General features: G+C 40.7%; 1 protein-coding gene across 9 annotated transcripts in view; it reads left to right on the forward strand.

Annotated features, from left to right (window-relative positions):
* Positions 1–23,022, forward strand: part of RIC3 (RIC3 acetylcholine receptor chaperone) — a 63,974-nt gene that overhangs the window by 25,396 nt on the left and 15,556 nt on the right. For 6 of the 9 annotated variants that reach the window (XM_046015465.1, XM_046015457.1, XM_046015459.1 and 3 more), the window contains 3 exons: positions 151–377; positions 1,684–1,759; positions 4,313–4,406. In XM_046015465.1, the coding sequence (XP_045871421.1) occupies positions 151–377; positions 1,684–1,759; positions 4,313–4,406 (397 nt within the window). Of the gene's footprint in view, positions 1–150; positions 378–1,621; positions 1,760–3,794; positions 3,888–4,312; positions 4,407–23,022 lie in introns of those variants that run through there. The other 3 variants (XM_046015463.1, XM_046015464.1, XM_046015461.1) reach the window with 2 other exon arrangements.

Raw genomic sequence — 23,022 nt, forward strand, 5'->3', positions numbered from 1 at the left:
TGCTCAGTGGGGGGCCAGCTTCCTCCTCTCTCTCTCTCTGCCTGCCTCTCTGTCTACTTGTGATCTCTGTCTGTCAAATAAATAAAATCTTTTAAAAAAATAATTAAAAATTAAAAAAATAATAAAAGAAATATTGATTATTTCTCTCAGGAAAGTTGGGTCGATTTCCACCTATGATGCATCATCACCAGCCACCCACAGATGGCCAGACCCCTGGTGTTCGTTTCCAGAGGTCTCACCTTGCAGAGGCATTTGCAAAGGCCAAAGGATCAGGTGGAGGCACTGGAGGAGGAGGAAGTGGAAGAGGCCTGATGGGACAGATTATTCCAATCTATGGTTTTGGGATTTTTTTATACATACTGTATATTCTGTTTAAGGTAAGTGGAATCATCTTGATCATATTATATCAATAAAAAATCTAGTGTCATAATAAAAATCATTGTTGGCATTAAAACTCTTTATAGTTCATAACCTTTATTCAAATCATCTTTAAACCTTGCCTCCTCTTTATGAGATACTTAGGATAACTGTTCTCTGTTTTATAGAAGAGAAGATCTTCGGTCAGAGCTTAAACGGTTTGTGCAAGAATTCACAACTAGAAATGCAGAATCAGGACTTGTGCCTGGGTCAATAAATAGCAATAAAGGTCGAAGCTCCCTCTCACCCCAGTTTTTGGTGGGCTTTTTTTGTTTGTTTGTTGTTTATACTGGATGTCTTTGCAAGCTGAAAAAGCACAAAGATATTTTAAGGAGAACTTTAGGTTTGGCACAGTGACTTCCAAGTAGCCACTGTGAGGCCACATAATGACCATTACCAACACCACTTTGTCCTCCTTTCCCACTCCAGGAGTGTGAGGTGCTGTATTTAATATCCACTGTAGTAATTCTGAAACAAAACTGCCAATCCTGAAACTAAGCCTGATGTCTCCCAGCTTTGGGGAGACATGCACTAAGTCCTTTAAAAGCTGACTCCCAATTAAGTTCCATCTCCAGGCAGACTTCAGCAAGCTATGGGCCTAGAAGTAGAGCAGAAGTCACATTGTGCATCCATTTTGGAAATCTTAAATATTCACTGCCCTTTTAACAGAATAAGAAGCAAGTCCTTCTTGCCCAGGAACTCTGCAGGGGTCCTCAGTTGCCTCCGTAAGAACGGCCCTACGGGTTGCACATCCCCTTTTTTAGATGAGTATAGGCAAAGCAGATGACCTGGAAAGAGATTGATTGGTTGATTGATTGATTGATTTTTGTTCTTGTGCCTTGATGGTTTTTCACTTCTTGGGAACTTTTCTTTCTTTCTTTCTTTCTTTTTTTTTTTTTTAATTTGAAGGAGAAGAGAGCAGGAGTGGAGGGAGGGGCAGAGAGAGAGGGAGAAGGAGACTCCCTGCTGAGCAGCGAGCCTGATGTGGGGCTCCATCCCAGGACCCTGAGATCATGACCTGAGCTGAAGGCAAACACTTAACTAACTGAGCCACCCAAGTGCCCTTCCTGGGAGCCTTCTATTGGTTCTTCTCATCTCTTTTTTTTTCTTTTTTTGAAATGTTTCTCTGATATTGATACTTGATTTGATTTCTGACTTAATTTTTGTCTCCCAACCTTTTTTTTCTTTTTTCACTTAATATGAGGGGTTCCATGACTTTGAGGTTCTGAGCTGCTGTTGATGTGCTATACCTCCTTCAATTCCCAGCTTTCAAGGGGGAAATCTACTGCAGAGGATCGGAAATGCTCTACTGCCGCAGCTGGAAACACCCACAGGACAATTAGTAAGTGCTCCTTCTCAGTATATGCACAAGTCTTATTGGGTTGCACCACCATCATACAGTCAGAGGGACAGTCTGGCTATGTCTTAAAAAGCACATCTCAGAAATTGCTCCAAATTAATCTGATGCCATTTTTACCTAAGCTCTGGGAATTCTCAAGTTTCCAAACTGATGTTGGCTTTTAAGAGAAAGAGAGTTACAAAAAGTACAAAATGGTCTGTTTACTTTTTTATATGTTAGCCAATTAATATTTCACATTTGGAGTTATTTCTCATTTCCAGACTTCAGGATATTTGTAGCAGATACCTTTATTTCACAAGAAAACTAAAGGGAGAGAGATCAAGTCCTTGCCAAAACCAGTTATTAGATCTAGGGACTGGGTTTAATACTTCTGACTTATGAATCGGAGAAAGACTAGTATCATAGGATCTCCCTGATATGAGGAAGTGGAGATGCAGTGTGGGGGGTTGGGAGGGTAGGAAAAGAATAAATGAAATGAGATGGGATTGGGAGGGAGACAAACCATAAGAGACTCTTAATCTCACAAAACAAACTGAGGGTTGCCGGGGGGAGCAGGGGAGGAGAGGGTGGGGGGTTATGGACATGAGGGAGGGTATGTGCTATGGTGAGTGCTGTGAAGTGTGTAAACCTGGCGATTCACAGACCTGTACCCCTGGGGCTAATAGTACATTATATGTTTATAAAAAAAATTTTTATTATTAAAAAATAATACTTCTGACTCATAAAACATGTTCATCAAATATTTACTGGCCAAGTAGAATATTCTATGCTCTCTGGGGGAAGTGAAATGTATATGGCATTGCTCTTCCTCATAAGAATTCATAGTCTGGGATGAAAATGACTTGTGCAAAGTTTACTATCTAAAAGGGGACTTGGGGAAAGCCTTATGGGAAGCGACCTGGAGCTAGGTCCTGTCCGATAGACGGGATGGCTTGAGGAAGACACAGCCTGACATAGGGTGGCTGTGGGAAAGAAGGCCTTGAGGAGTAGGTAGGTTAAGCCATGTTGTTGAAGGCCTTGGAGGCCAAATCGCCTTATCCTGTGGATAATGAAGCCTCTTCAGAAGTTTTTAAAAGAGAGACAGCAGCAATGTGAAGTGAAGCTGAGCTGCTGAAGATCTGCCCTCAGCCATAACTGCTTTTTGGATTTACTCCAGATTCTCTGTGGAAGCAGATACCCCAGTCACAGTCTGCATCCTTTTTAGAAATCCTACAAAATATTCAAGAAATCCTTTAAGAAAGTTCTTGTGTTCTTAATTGAGATAACATCAAACCAGCAGTGATGGTATGTGCATTGGTAAAATAATTATAAAGAGATTTTTGGACTCTGTCAAAGAATAGCAAATTCTGGGGATGCCTGGGTGGCTCAGTGGGTTGAGCCTCTGCCTTCGGCTCAGGTCCTGATCTCAGCGTCCTGGGATAGAACCCTAAATCAGGTTCTCTGCTCAGCGGGGAGCCTGCTTTCCCCTTTCTCTCTGCCTGCCTCTCTACCTACTTGTGATTTCTCTCTTGTCAAATAAATGAATACAATCTTAAAAAAAAAATAGCAAATTCTGTATCCAGTCACATAATGCATTGGAAACAGAATTAAAAATTCCTAAGAACAACTGTTTTATAATGTAGCAGTTATATCTGCTTAACCTTCTGTTTTGAATCATGCAGAAAATAAAAATAACCTAAACATTTATGTGGCATAGTCTTCTAGACACTTTGCAGATGTTAACTGCATGCATAAGAATTTGTTCTAGAAGTATTAAAAGACAATACAGTATTTTAATACAATATTTTACAGTGAAGAAAAACTGGATTATCTGCGTAATAAATAGCATTTTGTTTTCCTGCTGCCTTAAAGTTCATTTCATATACTAATTGATTTATTTTTTTTCTGCTCTACTTTTAGGGTCTTAGTGTTAATGTCAGCAGATCATTGTGATCTCTGTTGATCTGTTGATCTTTCTTGAGAATCTGGGGGCCAGGGTTACACCACTTCACCCCAAATGACAAGGGTAGGAAACCTGGGGCAGGGAGGCTTCAGCCCTAGTTCAGGATTTGCCCCCTATTGAAGAAGTGCAGCACTGAGACTGTGATCTTCCAGATGTTTTCAAACACAGGTGAATGAATGCTCGTCTCAGGGTCTTAACTCCTTTTCTAAAGTACCTTGCGGGTTCAGTACTTTCACCCTCAGGCATCATTTGGATTGGAAAGGATAGGTCTATCTTCTTCTTTTCCTCTTGGGTGACCATGTTGAGTTTTGTTTTGTTTTTCTCATGTATTTTCTTTAGCTGGTCCTGCTGTATTTCTATGTGTAAGAGGAGTGATTTGTTCAATTATTCCCCACACATGTATCCTTTAGATCTCAGTGCTCACACCTTTGGTACCCTTTGTGTCCTGACTGGATCAGCTGGAGAGATATAGAGTCTCTTCTCTGATTCTCTGAACCAGCTGGAATTATCACAGGGTGTCCCAGCCAGCCAGTTTCAGAAAAGAGCTTTTGGAGGTGTGTATGATGGTTCTTAGACTGATACTTGTTTTTCAGCCAATTTTGAGCTTGTTCACCTGCAAGAAAAACTGAAGGAGACAGAGGAAGCCATGGAAAAATTAATCAACAGAGTGGGACCTAATGGTGAAAGGTAGGTTTTATATAACTGGACTCAAGACTATTACCCATTTAGAGAACCCATTAAAAATTTTGCTTTTCTTTGATTTCTGAAGCACTTACTTCCATTTTATAGGATTGTCAACTTGTCATTACTAAGCATTTCCATTTTCATACCGTATGCTTTCAAGAGTCTCAGCTTTCAAGAGTCTTTGTTCAGTGTTGTGCATATCACTGTGCAGAGAGGTTTATGAGCAGTTCTGCAGGGTGAAATAACCAGGTTCTAATGAAGATGATTTCATAGCTGTCTAATAATCTGGTTTTACCTGAAATTATGCCTTTTTAAATCTGCTTGAGACAAAAAGAAGAGGGCAAGTATGATCAGATTAGGCACTTGTATTTTGTGTTGACTATGCCAGAATTGGATTAGACGTGTCAGGTATGTGTCAGGAGTCCAACTGGCCCTTTAGGATGCCCCACGTGGGAGACAGACCTCCTGTGACAGGGCTGGGTGAGGATCTGAAAAGGTGGCTTCAGGAGGTTGATGAAAGTAGGCAAAAAGGAAGAAAATATGGATGTAGGAAGGCCAGGGAGGAAAAGCCAGAATGTGAGATTGAGACCAAAGAGGGATTTAGTCTCCACTAGGCCTCTGACAAGGATGGAGGAAGAGCTGGGAGGTGAGTGGCAAAATCTTATGTGCTAAAAGGTTCCTCCCATGGCTCTGTGGGCTCACAGTGGAGTCTTTGCCCCAGAAAACTGCTCTACTATGGCCTCTTCTGTTTGCCATCTTGGTGGTACTGTGCCCTGTATCCTTTTCTCAGCTCCTCGGCCCCAGCCTTGTGCATCTTTGGCTAGATAAGGCAAGAGTGAACATCTTTAGGTTGCAGCTCCCTGGCTTGGGCTTTTTCTACAATGTCTGTCTACAATGCTGCTGAAATGACATTTATGTGGCTGAATCTTGCCTATCTGCACCCAGGAGCCTTGACCACCTTTTGGTCCAGAAAACAGAGTGACTGTGCAGACTGTTTGCCAGAGTGGTAGAGAAATGTGTACATAGGTACACACGAGTATACCTCAGTGAGTGTGTAGTAAAATTTGATACTTGCTAAGAACCCAGCTCAGAGTGAAGCACCTCATATACATTATCTAATGTCAGAGTATTTATAGGAGTGACTAAACCAATTTGCGCACAATATTTTTCTGATCTTTTCTGCCCTTACCCTGTACTACTCAAGTCTGGGTGGGGAACTACCAGCCTTTTATGGACCCTTGCCCCTCAAAAAGTATCTCTACCCTGGCTGTGGTTCATTTGAAGACACATGCCATACCTAAGGGTCGTGAAAACCATAGATGAAAACCTGTGGGCAGGGCCTTCCACGTGGGAGACTGAACAACTGGGCCTTGGAGTAAGAAGCCAGAGGAAGATATTTTCTCATTATTACTGCTGTTCACACTCCCTTAGCTCAAATCACATAGCTCAACCTTACCACCTGTATATACCATCTGTGCATTGCCCAAGCCAGCAATGCAGTACCATGACCCTGACTACTTTCTGCTTTGTGCTCTGTAAGGCAGAGGAGATGTCCCCACCCTGAAGCTGGAGTTGTGCCATCTTATTATTTTTCAGGCCACAGGTCCTAGCTCAGAACGTTTACTCCTGGTGGGATGCTAAGGTGTAGACTCCTTGAGAACCTGTCAATTCCAGCCTGCCACATGGCAATGATTGTGTAAAACATTTTCCGCCATACTTCTCAGGAGCTAGGGATCAGCTCTCCCTCCACTGCAGGAGCATAGCTTGTGGCTCCCTTTCCCAAATCTGTAATCTTCCAGTCCTAAAAACGTGACTTTCTCCCTTTCTCCCTGTTACTCCTAATCCAACACCTTGTATCCTTACAGGTAGGCCCTATGAGACTTCACCTCCAAGCCGAAAGGTCCTGGTAGTCCCATGTTTTACGTTGTTTTCCTTTTTATATTTCTATCCTTTTTTTTTTTTTTTTAAAGATTTTTATTTATTTATTTGACAGACAGAGATCACAAGGAGGCAGAGAGGCAGGCAGAGAGAGAGAGGAGGAAGCAGGCTGTCCGCAGAGCAGAGAGCCGGATGCGGGGCTCGATCCCAGAACCCTGAGATCATGACCTGAGCTGAAAGCAGAGGCTTTAACCCACTGAGCCACCCAGGCGCCCCTATTTCAATCCTTTAACCTTAGTGTTGTGGCATTTGTTCTTCTACAAGTCTGTGTTTTTATGATTATTAGAAGAGCCACAAATACCCCAGTATTTTTCCATCAGATCAAAATTGAACACATTTCTAGGCCCTAGGAGTCTAGGAGAGGATTTAAGACACAGAAGACATGTTCATTTATGCCTTTGAACTCCTTTTATAGAATGTCAATTCCATAATTGTAAGATTTTCTTAAAATTCCAGAAATACATAGTTTCTGAAACTTCATCTCAATGCTTATGTAAGAATCAAAATATGGGGAAGGTTTTTAATATTATCTAATAAAACTTTTAGACAACTTTTACCTGTGAGCGGTATGTCTGTGCATGTATTTAAGCCTTGTGGAAAGTTCGTGTTGTACCATGTTATGGCCGATACTAAGCACAGTATACATCCCAAGGACATAAAGACTAAGGAAAGGATCAGAATCAAGGTGTCCTTACTTCTGTCCTTAGGATCAGCAACATTTTCTTTCTGGAGCAGCATGTCTGGTTGTAATCTTTCGCCTCCTGGAAGCATGGTGTGGCCTGACGGAGCAGTAAGGGTAAAGCCTGGGGCAGAAGACAGCCATAGCGGGCATGCTGAGGAGTGTGTAGATGTAGGGCATGGACTACTGGGATGTAAACTTATGGAGGACAGACTTAACTTGTTTCGTTCATTGTGTTCACATAGTAGATACTAAGGAAATCCTAATTGTTGAAAAAGGATATATACTCACTTTTGAAATAAGCATTTGAACATGTATTATAGTAGAAGAGGTAATCAGGCATTCTTTGCTAAGATTGTCTCTTCATTTCCTGACTTCTGTATTCAGGGTCCTACTGAACATGTCTCATAGATGTGATCTGCCCTTCTTCAGTTAACAAATGTCTTTTGAATGAATGAATGTATAAAATGAGAATCCTTATCTATCCCCAGCTGACTCTACTCCACCTTTAATATTCTTCATCTCTGAAAATGGCTCCACCATCTACTTAATCGTACAGAGCAGAAATCAGTATTATCCTTGATTTACCTTTTCCTTCACTTCCCATATCTCTTCAGACATCCTGTCTTGTCATTTCTTCCAAATTAATAAGTCTGTCTCCCTGCAAAAAACTCTAAGCTCTGCTAAGGCAGAGATTATCTGGTAGTCCCAGAGCCTAGCACAGATCAACAGTAGGTTCTAAAAAAGTGTTAGTTGAAATGAAAAAATGAGCAAGTGAGTGAATGAATGCTTTTTTTTTTAAATATAGTTGACATACAGTGTTCTGTTAGTTTGTACATTACATAGCGCTCACCATAATAAGTGTAGTTACCATCTGTCACCATACATTATTACAGTATCATGGACTATATTCTTTATGTGGTACTTTTCATCTACATGACTTATTTATTTTATACCTGAAATTCATACCTCTTAATAGTGTCCTTTACCTACTTCACCCATTCCCCCCCACCAACAATCACCAGTTTGTTCTCTGTATTTGAGTCTATTTCTGTGGGGTTGGTTTGTTTTTGATTTCCACATGTAAGTGATAAGGTATTTTGATATTTGTCTTTCTCTGTCATTCTGTCTGACTTCTCTTTCTCTGTCTGACTTATTTCACTTAGCATAATATCCTCTGGGTCCATCCATGTTGTGAATGACAAGATCTCATTCTTTTTTTATGGGTTAGTAATAGCATTCCATTTTGTGTATTTATGTATATATGTGTGTGTTTTATATATATATAATTATATATATTTATAGTATATAGTATGAGTATATATATGTATATATATATACTCACAGCTTTTTTATCCATTCATCCCACTGATGGACACTTGGGCTGCTTCCATGTCTTGGCTATTGTAAATAATGCTGCAATAAACACAGGGGTGCATAGTTTCTGAATTAGTGTTGCTGTTTTCTTTGGGTAAACGCCTGTAGTGGAATTACTGGATCATATAGTTTTTCTATTTTTAGTTTTTTGAGGAACCTCCATACTGTGTTACACAGTGACTGCAACAATTTACATTCCCACCAACAGCATACAAGGAAGAGTTCCTTTTTCTCTGTATCCTCACCAACACTTGTTATTTCTTATCTTTTTGATTCTAGCCATTCTGACAAGTGTGAGGTGATATCTTACAGTTTTGGTTTGTATTTCCCCAATTAGTGATGTTGAGCATCTTTTCATACATCTGTTGGCCATCTGTACGTCTTCTTTGGAAAAATATCTGTTTAGGTCCTCTGCCTATTTTTAACTGGATTATTGGTTGGGGGGCGCAGTTTGGTGTTGAGTTCTAAAAGTTCTTTATATATTTTGGATATTAACCCCTTATCAGAAATTTCATTTGTAAATAACTTCTCCCATTCAGTTGGTTGCCTTTTAGTTTCATTGATGATTTCCTTCACTGTGCAAAAACTCTATTTCAGTGTAGTCCCAATAATTTGTTTTCACTTTTGTTTTCCTTACCTAAGGAGACATATCTAGAAGATTGTCACTAAGGCTGATATCAAAGCAATTATTTCCTATGTTTTCCTTTTATTTTTTTTTTAGATTTTATTTATTTATTTGTCAGAGAGAGAGAGAGAGAGAGAGAGCGTGCACACACAGACAGAGGCAGAGAGAGAAGCAGGCTCCCCGCCGAGCAAGGAGCCCGATGAGGGACTCGATCCCTGGACTCTGGGATCATGACCCAAGCTGAAGGCAGTAGCTTAACTGACGGAGCCACTCTCCTATGTTTTCTTCTAGGAGTTTACAGTTTTAGGTATCACATTAGGTCTTTAATCCATTTTGAGTTTATTTTTGTGTATTTTGTAAGAAAGTGGTTCAGTTGTATTCTTTTGCATGTAACTGTCCAGTTTTCCCAATACCATTTATTGAAAAGACTGTCTTTTCTCTGTTGTATATTCTTGCCTCCTTTGTTGTAGGTGTGGGTTTATTTCTGGGCTCTCTATCCTAGTCCATTGATCTATGTCTATTTTTGTGTCAGTACCTTACTGTACCAAAGTGATAACTACAACTTTGTAGTTTATCTCGAAATCTGGGATTGTGATACCTCCAGCTTTGTTCTTCCTTCTCAAGATTGCTTTGGTTTTTCAGGGTGTTCTGTGGTTCCATACAGATTTTAGTATTTGTTGTAGTTCTGTGAAAAAGGCTATTGGTGTCTTGATGGACATTGCATTGAATCTGTAGATAGCTTTGGGTAGTATAGAGGAACACCTAGCTGAGTTTGAGGTTATTCTTCCATCTAAATGTGGTATATATTTCCATTTGTTTGTGTTGTCTTCAGTTTCTTTCACTGATGTCTTAGTTTTCAGAGTATAGGTCTTTAACCTTGTTCTATGGAAGGGAAGCATATGCAAAATGATCTCCAAAGGCCTAAGGAGCCATAAGATGGAAGAAAAAAGTTGAAGAATCCAGTTTGATAACAAATGGGTTTATTAAAGGGAGTTATGAGCAGAAGTGTGTTGTGGGTGGCTGCAAGACCAGTAGATCTCCAGTCTCACCTACCATAAGCCCTGCTTTTATAACCTTACAGATTGGGGAGTATATGCTGGGAAACCTGGGAGGAAATGTTTTAGGATCACAGTTGTATCTCCAGAGAATATCAAGGACCTTATACCTCAAGGATGTACCTAAGGGTGTGGTCAAATAAAGAGTATGTGTTGGGGGCAAACTATAAACTCCCAAAATTGAACCAGGAAGAAATTGACAACCTGAATAGACCGATATCTAGTAACGAGATTGAAGCAGTGATCAAAAACCTCCCAAAAAACAAGAGCCCAGGACCTGACGGATTCCCTGGGGAATTCTACCAAACTTTCAAAGAAGAAATAACACCAGTTCTCCTGAAGCTGTTCCAAAGAATTGAAGCAGAAAGAAAACTTCCAGACTCTTTTTATGAAGCCAGCATTACCCTGATCCCCAAACCAGGCGAAGACCCTACCAAAAAGGAGAATTTCAGACCAATAGCACTGATGAATATGGATGCTAAGATTCTCAACAAGATCCTAGCAAACAGGATCCAGCAACACATTAAAAAGATTATCCACCATGACCAGGTGGGATTCATCCCTGGGTTACAAGGTTGGTTGAACATTCGCAAATCAATCAATGTGATAGAACAAATCAATAAGAGAAGAGAGAAGAACCACATGGTCCTCTCAATTGATGCAGAAAAAGCATTTGACAAAATCCAGCATCCGTTCCTGATTAAAACACTTCAAAGTATAGGGATAGAGGGAACATTCCTGAACTTCATAAAATCTATCCATGAAAGACCCATAGCAAATATCATCCTCAATGGGAAAAAGCTTGCAGCCTTCCCGTTGAGATCTGGAACACGACAAGGATGCCCACTCTAACCACTCTTGTTCAACATAGTATTAGAAGTCCTAGCAACGGCAATCAGACAACAAAGAGAAGTAAAAGGTATCCAAATTGGCAAGGAAGAAGTCAAACTCTCTCTCTTCGCAGATGACATGATTCTTTATATGGAAAACCCCGAAGACTCCACCCCCAAACTTCTAGAACTCATACAGCAATTCAGTAACGTGGCAGGATACAAAGTCAATGTACAGAAATCAGTGGCTTTCTTATACACTAACAATGAAAATACAGAAAGGGAAATTAGAGAATCGACTCCATTTACTATAGCACCAAGAACCATAAGATACCTGGGACTAAACCTAACCAAAGAGGTAAAGGATCTGTACTCAAGGAACTACAGAACACTCATGAAAGAAATTGAAGAAGACACAAAAAATGGAAGACCATTCCATGCTCTTGGATCGGAAGAATAAACATTGTTAAAATGTCTATACTGCCTAGAGCAATCTATACTTTTAATGCCATTCCGATCAAACTTCCATCGGTATTTTTCAAAGAGCTGGAGCAAATAATCCTAAAATTTGTATGGAATCAGAAGAGACCCCGAATTGCTAAGGAAATGTTGAAAAACAAAAAACTGGCGGCATCACGTTAACTGAATTCAAGCTTTACTACAAAGCTGTGATCACCAAGACAGCATGGTACTGGCATAAAAACAGACACATAGACCAGTGGAACAGAGTGGAGAGCCCAGATATGGACCCTCAACTCTATGGTCAAATAATCTTCGACAAAACAGGAAAAAATATACAATGGAAAAGAGACAGTCTCTTCAATAAATGGTGCTAGGAAAACTGGACAGCTATATGTAGAAGAATGAAACTTGACCATTCTCTTACACTGTACACAAAGATAAACTCGAAATGGATAAAAGACCTCAATGTGAGACAGGAATCCATCAGAATAGTAAAGGAGAACATAGGCAGTAACCTCTTCGATATCAGCCACAGCAGTTTCTTTCAAGATATGTCTCCAAAGGCAAAGGAAACAAAAGCAAAAATGAACTTTTGGGACTTCATCAAGATCAAAAGCTGCAAATGACAGTACAGACAGAAGGTTGATATCCAGGATTTATAAAGAACTCCTCAAACTCAACACACACAAAACAGATAATCATATCAAAAAATGGGCAGAAGATATGAACAGACACTTCTCCAATGAAGACATACAAATGGCTATCAGACACATGAAAAAATGCTCATCATCACTAGCCATCAGAGAGATTCAAATTAAAACCACATTGAGATATCACCTTTCACCAGTTAGAATGGCCAAAATTAGCAAGACAGGAAACAACGTGTGTTGGAGAGGTTGTGGAGAAAGGGGAACCCTCTTACACTGTTGGTGGGAATGCAAGTTGGTGCAGCCACTTTGGAGATCAGTGTGGAGATTCCTCAAGAAATTAAAAATAGAGCTTCCCTATGACCCTGCAATTGCACTGTTGGGTATTTACCCCAAAGATACAGATGTAGTGAAAAGAAGAGCCATCTGTACCCCAATGTTTATAGCAGAAATGGCCACGGTTGCCAAACTGTGGAAAGAACCAAGATGCCCTTCAACGGATGAATGGATAAGGAAGATGTGGTACATATACACGATGGAGTATTATGCCTCCATCAGAAAGGATGAATACCCAACTTTTGTAGCAACATGGGCGGGACTGGAAGAGATTATGCTGAGCAAAATAAGTCAAGCAGAGAGAGTCAAGTATCATATGGTTTCACTTATTTGTGGAGCATAACAAAAAACATGGAAGTCATACGGAGATGGAGAAGAGAAGGGAGTTGAGAGAAATTGGAAGGGGAGATGAACCATGAGAGACTATGGACTCTGAAAAACAACCTGAGGGTTTTGAAGGGGTGGGGGGTGGGAGGTTGGGGAAGCAGATGGTGGGTAATAGAAAGGGCAGTATTGCATGGAGCACTGGGTGTGGTGCAAAAACAATGAATACTGTTATGCTGAAAATAAACAAAAATAAATAAATAGGAAAAAAAAAAAAAAGAATATGTGTTGGGGGGCAGTGCCATACCAAAGAAGGCCTCAGGACACAGAATGGTCATCATGGTGGATTTGTGCAAGATGGTATTAGCCTTGTATACACGCACTTCCTTGGTTACATGTATCCTTAAGTATTCTTTTTGGTGCAGTTGTAAATGGGATTTTTTTTTTTTTAATAAACCTATAATGTAGCTTTATCCCCAGGGGTACAGGTCTGTGAATCGCCAGGTTTACAAACTTCACAGGACTCACCATAGCACATACCCTCCCCAATGTCCATAACCCCACTCCCCCTCTCCCAACCCCCCCTCCCCTCAGCAACCCTCAGTTTGTTTTGTGAGATTAAGAGTCACTTATGGTTTGTCTCCCTCCCAATCCCATCTTGTTTCATTTATTCTTCTCCTACCCTCCTAACCCCCATGTTGCATCTCCACGTCCTCATATCAGGGCGATCATATGATAGTTGTCTTTCTCCGAATGACTTATTTCACTAAGCGTGTACCCTCTAGTTCCATCCACGTCTTCGCAAATGGCAAGATTTCATTTCTTTTGGCTGCATAGTATTCCATTGTGTATATATACCACATCTTCTTTATCCATTCATCTGTTGATGGGCATCTAGGTTCTTTCCATAGTTTGGCTATTGTAGACATTGCTGCTATAAACGTTCGGGTGCACGTGCCCCTTCAGATCACTACGTTTGTATCTTTAGGGTAAATACCCAGTCGTGCAATTGCTGGGTCATAGGGTAGTTCTATTTTCAACATTTTGAGGAACCTCCATGCTGTTTTCCAGAGTGGTTGCACCAGCTTGCATTCCCACCAACAGTGGAGGAGGGTTCCCCTTTCTCCGCATCCTCGCCAGCATCTGTCATTTCCTGACTTGTTAATTTTAGCCATTCTGACTGGTGTGAGGTGATATCTCATTGTGGTTTTGATTTGTATTTCCCTGATGCCGAGTGATGTGGAGAACTTTTTCATGAGTGTTGGCCATCTGGATGTCTTCTTTGCAGAAATGTCTGTTCATGTCCGCTGCCCATTTCTTGATTGGATTATTTGTTCTTTGGGCGTTGAGTTTGCTAAGTTCCTTATAGATTTTGGACACTAGCCCATTATCTGATATGTCATTTGCAAATATCTTCTCCCATTCTGTCAGTTGTCTTTTGGTTTTGTTAACTGTTTCCTTTGCTGTACAAAAGCTTTTGATCTTGATGAAATCCCAATAGTTCATTTTTGCCCTTGCTTCCCTTGCCTTTGGCGATGTTCCTAGGAAGATGTTGCTGCGGCTGAGGTCGAAGAAGTTGCTGCCTGTGTTCTCCTCGAGGATTTTGATGGATTCCTTTCCCACATTGAGGTCCTTCATCCATTTTGAGTCTATTTTCGTGTGTGGTGTAAGGAAATTGTGCAATTTCATTTTTCTGCGTGTGGCTGTCCAATTTTCCCAGCACCATTTATTGCAGAGGCTGTCTTTTTTCCATTGGACATTCTTTCCTGCTTTGTCGAAGATTAGTTGACCATAGAGTTGAGGGTCTATTTCTGTGCTCTCTATTCTGTTCCATTGATCTATGTGTCTGTTTTTGTGCCAGTACCATGCTGTCTTGATGATGACAGCTTTGTAATAGAGCTTGAAGTCAGGAATTGTGATGCCACCAACTTTGGCTTTCTTTTTCAATATTCCTTTGGCTATTCGAGGTCTTTTCTGGTTCCATATAAATTTGAGGATTATTTGTTCCATTTCTTTGAAAAAAATGGATGGTATTTTGATAGGGATTGCATTAAATGTGTAGATCGCGTTAGGTAGCATAGACATTGTCACAATATTTATTCTTCCAATCCAGGAGCATGGAACATTTTTCCATTTCTTTGTGTCTTCCTCAGTTTCTTTCATGAGTACTTTATAGTTTTCTGCATATAGATTCTTAGCCTCTTTGGTTAGGTTTATTCCTAGGTATTGATTCCTTAGTTTCTCTTTCTTCTGTCTTGTTGTTGGTGTAGAGAAATGCAACTGATTTCTGTGCATTGATTTTATATCCTGACACTTTACTGAATTCCTGTACAAGTTCTAGCAGTTTTGGAGTGGTGTCTTTTGGGTTTTCCACATATAGTATCCTATCATCTGTGAAGAGTGATAGTTTGACTTCTTCTTTGCCGATTTGGATGCCTTTAATTTCCTTTTGTTGTATGATTGCTGAGGCTAGGACTTCTAGTACTATGTTGAATAGCAGTGGTGATAATGGACATCCCTGCCGTGTTCCTGACCTTAACGGAAAAGCTTTCAGTTTTTCTCCATTGAGAATGATATTTGCGGTGCGTTTTTCATAGATGGCTTTGATAATATTGAGGTATGTGCCCTCTATCCCTACACTTTGAAGAGTTTTGATAAGGAAGGGATGCTGTACTTTGTCAAATGCTTTTTCAGCATCTATTGAGAGTATCATATGGTTTTTGTTCTTTTATTAATGTGTTGTATCACATTGATTGATTTGCGGATGTTGAACCAACCTTGCAGCCCTGGAATAAATCCCACTTGGTCGTGGTGAATAATCCTTTTAATGTACTGTTGAATCCTATTGGCTAGTATTTTGCTGAGAATTTTCGCATCTGTGTTCATCAAGGATATTGGTCTGTAGTTCTCTTTTTTGATGGGATCCTTGTCTGTTTTGGGGATCAAGGTGATGCTGGCCTCATAAAATGAGTTTGGAAGTTTTCCTTCCATTTCTATTTTTTGGAACAGTTTCAGGAGAATAGGAATGAGTTCTTCTTTAAATGTTCTTCTTTCCCCTGGGAAGCCGTCTGGCCCTGGGCTTTTGTTTGTTTGGAGATTTTTGATGACTGTTTCAATCTCCTTACTGGTTATGGGTCTGTTCAGGTTTTCTATTTCTTCCTGGTTCAGTTGTGGTAGTTTATATGTCTCTAGGAATGCATCTATTTCTTCCAGATTGTCAAATTTGTTGGTGTAGAGTTGCTCATAGTATGTTCTTATAATTGTCTGTATTTCTTTGGTATTAGTTGTCATCTCTCCTCTTTCATTCATGATTTTATTTGGGTCCTTTCTCTTTTCTTTTTGATAAGTCTGGCCAGGGGCTTATCAATCTTAATGATTCTTTCAAAGAACCAGCTCCTAGTTTCATTGATTTTTTTCTATTGTTTTTTTGGTTTCTTTTTCATTGATTTCTGCTCTGATCGTTATGATTTCTCTTCTCCTGCTGGGTTTAGGGTTTCTTTCTTGTTCTTTCTCCAGCTCCTTTACGTGTAGGGTTAGGTACTTGAGACCTTTCTTGTTTCTTGAGAAAGGCTTGTACCGCTATATATTTTCCTCTCAGGACTGCCTTTGCTGTGTCCCACAGATTTGAACCGTTGTGTTTTCATTATCATTTGTTTCCATGAATTTTTTCAATTCTTCTTTAATTTCCTGGTTGACCCATTCATTCTTTAGAAGGATGCTGTTTAGTCTCCAGGTGTTTGGGTTCTTTCCAGCTTTCCTCTTGTGATTGAGTTCTAGCTTCAGAGCATTGTGGTCTGAAAATATGCAGGGAATGATCTCAATCTTTTGATACCAATTGAGACCTGATTTATGACCCAGGATGTGATCTATTCTGGAGAATGTGCCATGTGCACTAGAGAAGAATGTGTATTCTGTTGCTTTGGGATGAAATGTTCTGAATATATCTGTGATGTCCATCTGGTCCAGTGTGTCATTTAAGGCCTTTATTTCCTTGTTGATCTTTTGCTTGGATGATATGTCCATTTCAGTGAGGGGAGGGTTAAAGTCCCCTACTATTATTGTATTATTATTGATGTGTTTCTTTGATTTTGTTATTAATTCGTTTATATAGTTGTCTGCTCCCACATTAGGGGCATAGATATTTAAAATTGTTAGATCGGGCGCCTGGGTGGCTCAGTCAGTTAAGCGACTACGTTCAGCTCAGGTCATGATCCCGGAGTCCTGGGATCGAGTCCCACATCGGGCTCCCAGCTCCACGGGGAGTCTGCTTCTCCCTCTCACTTTCTCCTCGCTCATGCTCTCTCTCACTGTCTATCTCTTGAATAAATAAATAAAATCTTAAAATTGTTAGATCTTCTTGTTGGACAGACCCTTTGAGTATGATATAGTGTCCTTCCTCATCTCTTATTATAGTCTTTGGCTTAACATCTTATTGATCTGATATAAGGATTGCCACCCCAGGTTTCTTCTGATGTCCATTAGCATTTCTTGTTGATCTTCTGGGGGAGAGGCCTGTTGTAGTGTGTCTCAAGTGTCTTTGCCCAAGGCAGAATTGCACCGCCCTTACCAGGGGCCGGGCTAAGTAATCTGCTCGGGTTCGCTTTCGGGAGCTTTTGTTCCCTGAATGCTTTCCGTAGAGTTCTGGAGGACAGGAGTGAAAATGGCGGCCTCCTAGTCTTTGGCCTGGAGGAGCCGAGAGCCGGGGGCCCCACTCCTCAGTGTGTCCCCAGAGAACAGCGCCCAATCACTCCCATATCCCCGGCCTCCGGCTGTGCTCCGAGCTCACCCAGCCTGTGACCGGTTCAAGGTAACCCCGAGCTAAGAGCTCACTCCTTGGCTCTGTCTCTGTAGCCGGCTTCCCCGTTCTAATACCTGCAAGCTCTGCGACACTCAGACACCCTGATCCTTCTGTGACCCTGCGGGACCTGGGGCCACGCTGACCCCACGCGGGCTTCACCCCGGTTTAGCCTCTGGAACAATGCCCTTCAGTGGAACAGACTTTTAAAAGTCCCGATTTTGTGCTCCGTTGCTCCCCCGCTTGCCGGGAGCCAGCCCCTCCCCTCACGGTCTATCTTCCCGTCTCTTTGGATTCACTTCTCCGCCAGTCCTACCTTTCAGAAAGTGGTTGATTTTCTGTTTCTAGAATTGCTGTTCTTCTCTTCGATCTCCTGTTGGATTTGTAGGTGTTTGCAATGTTTAGATAAGCTATCTAGCTGATCTCCTGCTACCGATGTAGTCTCAGCCTGCTACTTCTCTGCCATCTTGACTCCTCCCCTAAATAGGATTGTTTTAATTTTTCTTTCTGCTACTTCATTATTAGTATATAAAAATGCAGGTTTCTATAAAATAGATTTCTGTATACTAGTTTTGTATCCTTCAGCTTTACTGGATTCATTTATTAGGTGGAATAGTTTTTTGGTAGAGTCTCTAGGGTTTTCCATCTATAGTACCATGTCATCTGCAAATACAAACAGTTTTACTTGTTCCTTACCAGTCTGGATACCTTTTATTTATTTTTTATCTGATTGCTAAGATTAAGACTTCCAGTACTATGTTGAACAAACGGGCAAGAGGGACCATTCTTATCTTATTCCTGATCTTAGAGGAAAAGCTTCCAGCTTGATGTTTGCTGTGGGTTCATCTTATAGCCTTTATTATATTGAGGTATGTTCCCTCTAAGCTCACTGTTGATACTTTATCATAAATAGATGTTGAATTTTGTCAATTTTTTTTTGCATCTATTGGGATGATCAGATTAATTTTATTCTTTGTTTTGTTAGTGTGTTTATCATGTTTTGTGGCTATTGAGCCATCCTTGCATCCTGGAATAAATCCTGCTTGATCATAGTGAATGATCCTTTTAGCATATGGTTGGATTCAATTTGCTATATTTTGTTGAGGATTTTTACATCTTTGTTCATCAAGGATATTGCCCTGAGGCCTTTACTTTTGACATAGGGCAAGCCTATATCATGTGGTAGCTCATGTGGTTTTCTTTTCTCTAATTTTGCTTCTCTTCAATTCACTTTCTCTTCCAAACAAATGGATTATATTTTTTTGTTTGTTTTAACCCTTTAACAGGTCCCTGTTGCTCTTAGTAACGAATAGAATCTTTAACTTGGCTTAAATGGTCTTGGGTGACATGGCCCTACATGGCCAATATCATCCTAGATGGTCCGACACCCATGGCCCTTTGTTGCTTTATCTTCCTCTATCACTCTCTCTGTGCTCCACCCACACTGACTACTTGCTTTTCCTCTAAAATACCCATCTTCTTTTGCTTCCAGGACTTTGCAGATACTTTTTCCTTTTTTGACTGTCTCCCCGACTCCCATCCCACATGCCCTTATTTTAACTCTTTCTTATAGGTCTCAACTTAGACATCATTTTCTCTTAGCATCCTATCCTGAACCTCAAACTCAGCTAGGTGTTCCTCTGATGTGCTTCCATGCCACGTAGGCTGGCTGAATATTGTAAGCATTGTATTACTTTCTGATCTTCTCTTAACTTTTCTGTGTTCCCTAGTGCCCTGTAATCTTCTTGAAGATAGGAAATTTTCATTGTTCAAACTTGTATTCCTGGTGCTGGTGCACTGACTATGTCAGAACATGTTGAAAGAATGAATGAGGTAGGATATTAGCTGTAGGATTTTTTTTTTTAAGATTTTATTTATTTACTCATCAGAGAGAGAGAGAGCATGCACAAGCAGGCAGAGGCGGAGAGAGAACCAGGCTCCCTGCAGAGCAAGGAGCCGGATGCAGGACTCGATCCTAGGACCCTGGGATTATGGCCTGAGCCGAAGGCAGGAACTTAACCAACTGAGCCACCTGGGCGTCCTATAACTGTAGGATTTTTGTAGATGTTCTTTATCAAGTTGAGTAAGCTCCTTTTTATTTTTTGTTTTCTGAGCATTTTTTAATTTATTTTCAGCGTAATAGTATTCATTGTTTTTGCACCACACCTAGTCCTCCATGCAATATGTGCCCTCTCTATTACCCACCACCTGCCACCCGCCTCCCACCCCCCACCCCTTCAAAACCCTCAGGTTGTTTTTCAGAGTCCATAGTCTCTCATGTTTTCTGAGCATTTTAATTATAAATTAATATTGTATGTTATTTTGAAATTTTTTTCTGATTTAATTGAGATGTTTATAAAATTATTTAGGCTGTTAAAGAATGAATGAGGTAAATCTGAAGAAAGTACTTCAAGTAAAGCAGACTGTCTCAGCAATAATATCTTCTCTGGCACCTTGTTTGATTTGCTCTTTGCAGCCCTCTGTGGTTGTCAGTGGTAGGTATTATTTTCTCTGTAAGGAGCTATATGTCAGAGTGAGTGTACTCCAGGGATGGCATTATTTTCCTGTGGCCGCCGTAACAAATGACCACGAACCTAATGCTTTAAAACAACACCGTTTTCATCTCACAGATCTGTTAGATGTCCTACACTGGGCGGACGGCATTTCCTTCTGGAGGCTCCAGGGGGAAATCCATTTCCTTGCCTTTTTCAGGTTTTAGAAGCTGCCCACATTCCTTGGCTCAATGGACCCTTTGCTCCATCTTCAAGGCCTGCAGCAGTGGGTTGCAACCTTCTTACATCTATTACTCTGACCTTTTCTGCCTCTGTCTTCCATCTTTAAGGACCCTTATTATTACATATGCTCTCACAGATGATCTAGGATAATGTCTATTTAGGGCCAGCTGATCTGCAACCTTAAATCTATCTATAGTTGTAAGTCCCCTTTTATATAGAGTAACATCATTATAGGTTCCAAGGATTAGGATGTCGACTTTCTTGGGGAGTGGGGAAGGGAACATGATTCTGTCTACCACAGAAGCTCTGTGGAAAAGGAGGAATTTGGATAAGCCTTGCAGGATGAAGTGATCTCAGGCAAAGTTTGGGGTGGGGGTACATTTCAGAGGAGGGGGTAGTAGCACAAACAGCAAATAAGATGAGAAGTCAAGACCTGTTTTTGGAACACTATGTAGTCCTGAGTAACTGGAGTAGAGCATATCAGAGCTGGAGTAAATGGGTAGGAGATAATTAAGGGGAGAAAAAGCTAGGAAAGTAAACTGGGCCCAGACTGGAAGGTCCCGGATGGTAGGCTGAGAAGTTTGAAATTCATTTTCTTTATAGTGGAGTGCCTATAAAGGCTTTTGAGGAGAAATGTGATCTGCTGTACTTTAGAAAAGTAACTCTTCTAGTGATAGGTAGAGCAGCTATATGCTAGAAGGTATGGAAAAAGCTCCAGCAAATCAAGGGGACTTGACAAAAGGGAGGAAAAAAAAATCGCAGACTGTTGGGTTGTCTGAGTAGCTCAGTCAGCGAGGCATCTGCCTTTGGCTCAGGTCATGATTCCAGGGTCCTGGGATTGAGTCCTGCATAAGGCTCCCTGCTCAGCAGGAAGTCTGCTTCTCCCTCTCTTTCTGCCCTTCCCGTCACTCATTCTTTCTCTCTCTCTCTCTCTCTCTCTCTCTCACGTTCACTCTTAAATAAATAAAATCTTAAAAAAAAAAAAAATTCCAGCTGAGGGCACCTGGCTGGCTCAGTCAGAAGAACATATAACTCTTGATCTCGGGGTTTTGAGTTTGAGCCCCATGTCAGGTGTAGAGATTACTTAGATAAATGAATAAATAGTTTTTTAAAAATTACAGGCTGTTTTTAGGAATCCTTGGTAGCAAATAGTCAACTCTGGGTAGCAAAAATTTGGAGAAGTGACAAAATTCATTGGAAAGGTATGGCTTAGCTCACAATGTCAAAGGAATAGCTGGAAATCCAGGTTTCAGAAAGAGGGGGAACCAGAAAAGCTCTGGGGAGTTAGAGGACAGAAACAAATGGACAAGTTCTTCAAGGTCTGCTGTCAGAATGAATTAACATGAAAAGTTTTCAGATCTGGCTTCATTGCATTTAACACTCAGTTTTAGGAGAAAGTACAACTAGTCCAACTTGGGTCCTGTGTGTATCACTGAATCAGTCACTGCAGCAAGGGATCGAGTGTGATGATTGGCTGTGGGCCATGTGGCCACTTGGCCACTGTTGAAGGAGAGATAAGGGAATGGATAACTTCACTCTAACCTTTGCACTGTGAGCAAAAGAGGGGTTGGTTCCCCAAAAGGAAAACTAGGTAATAGCAATGAAAGAGAATAAAGAGATAAAGAAGAGTTGGACATTTGTGGTCCAAATGACCAGGAAAATGATGATATCAACCAACATAAAAACATAGAAGAGGAGAAAGAAAACAGGACTTTGGTATAGGGATTGGCTTTGAGTTCAGCTTCGAATATAGTTGAGGTGCGATTAAAATATCTGTGTATGTTGTAGAACAACAATAGGAAGTTTGAATATTGAGGTCAGGACCAAGGACACAAGTTTGAAAGTCATTTGGCTGGAGGTAAGTAAGGGCCATGGGGAGAGATGAGATCAAATTCTTGAGGTACATCATACTGTGTGGTAGTTGCTTGCAGTCTTTTGCTGGTCTGAATTCTGTTCTAATCATGAATGGTGTTGTAAGAAACTGTTTCATTCTCTGCTTTACTTTTGGATTCAGAACTTGATTATTTCTCTGGGTTTATAATATTCAAAGTCTGATCAAGTATCTTCTAACTTGACCTTCTATTTTTCTAGTATCTTGAAATCTGCTCTATCCACCCTCTCCAAACCTGGCTGCTCATGCAGCTGTTCCTCATCCTGGGCCAACTAAGCCCTGGTTTTGAAGAGTGAATTTAAGATTAACTTCATTAATAGCAAGGCTTCTAAGTGGAAAGGCCTAGATCACTGGAGTTTTGAGACTGGTTTTCATGAGATAAGTCAGGATTAGAGGTAGAGTGTGGGTTTCATCTATGCAGCAGCATTGGTTTAATTTGTGATACTGGGTCTTCCTGAGGGCATGACTGAAAGAATGGACAAGTGAGAGCCCAAGGTTTGAGCCTTCAGAAAATCCATGTATTTAGGAGGTGAATGGGGGTAAGTGAGCTAGGATCAGAGGTCCAAGGAATAGTTAAAGTGGGAGGAATACAGAGGTCTCAATAGCCAAGGGAAGATAACATTTCAAGGAGAGGATGGCCCACAGTACAGAGAAGTTAAGAAGAATGAAATGTTAAAAAAAAAGATTCTTGGACTTGAGAGTAAAGTGTTATTGATGATTGTCACAAATTTTGGTATAATGATGGAGTAGAAGTCAGATTTCAGGGAGGTGGGAGAAAACAGGTTGTAAGGAAATGGGGACCAATTAAACTGACACATACTTATTGAGTGCTTGCATTGTTCATGGCACAGTGCCTGTACTGTCCTGAACTTACCAGTGTCCTCCAGGACTATCAGATGGAACTGAGACAATGAGGAATCTATGA

This window comes from Meles meles, chromosome 8, assembly GCF_922984935.1.
Source record: "Meles meles chromosome 8, mMelMel3.1 paternal haplotype, whole genome shotgun sequence".
Taxonomy (NCBI): domain Eukaryota; kingdom Metazoa; phylum Chordata; class Mammalia; order Carnivora; family Mustelidae; genus Meles; species Meles meles.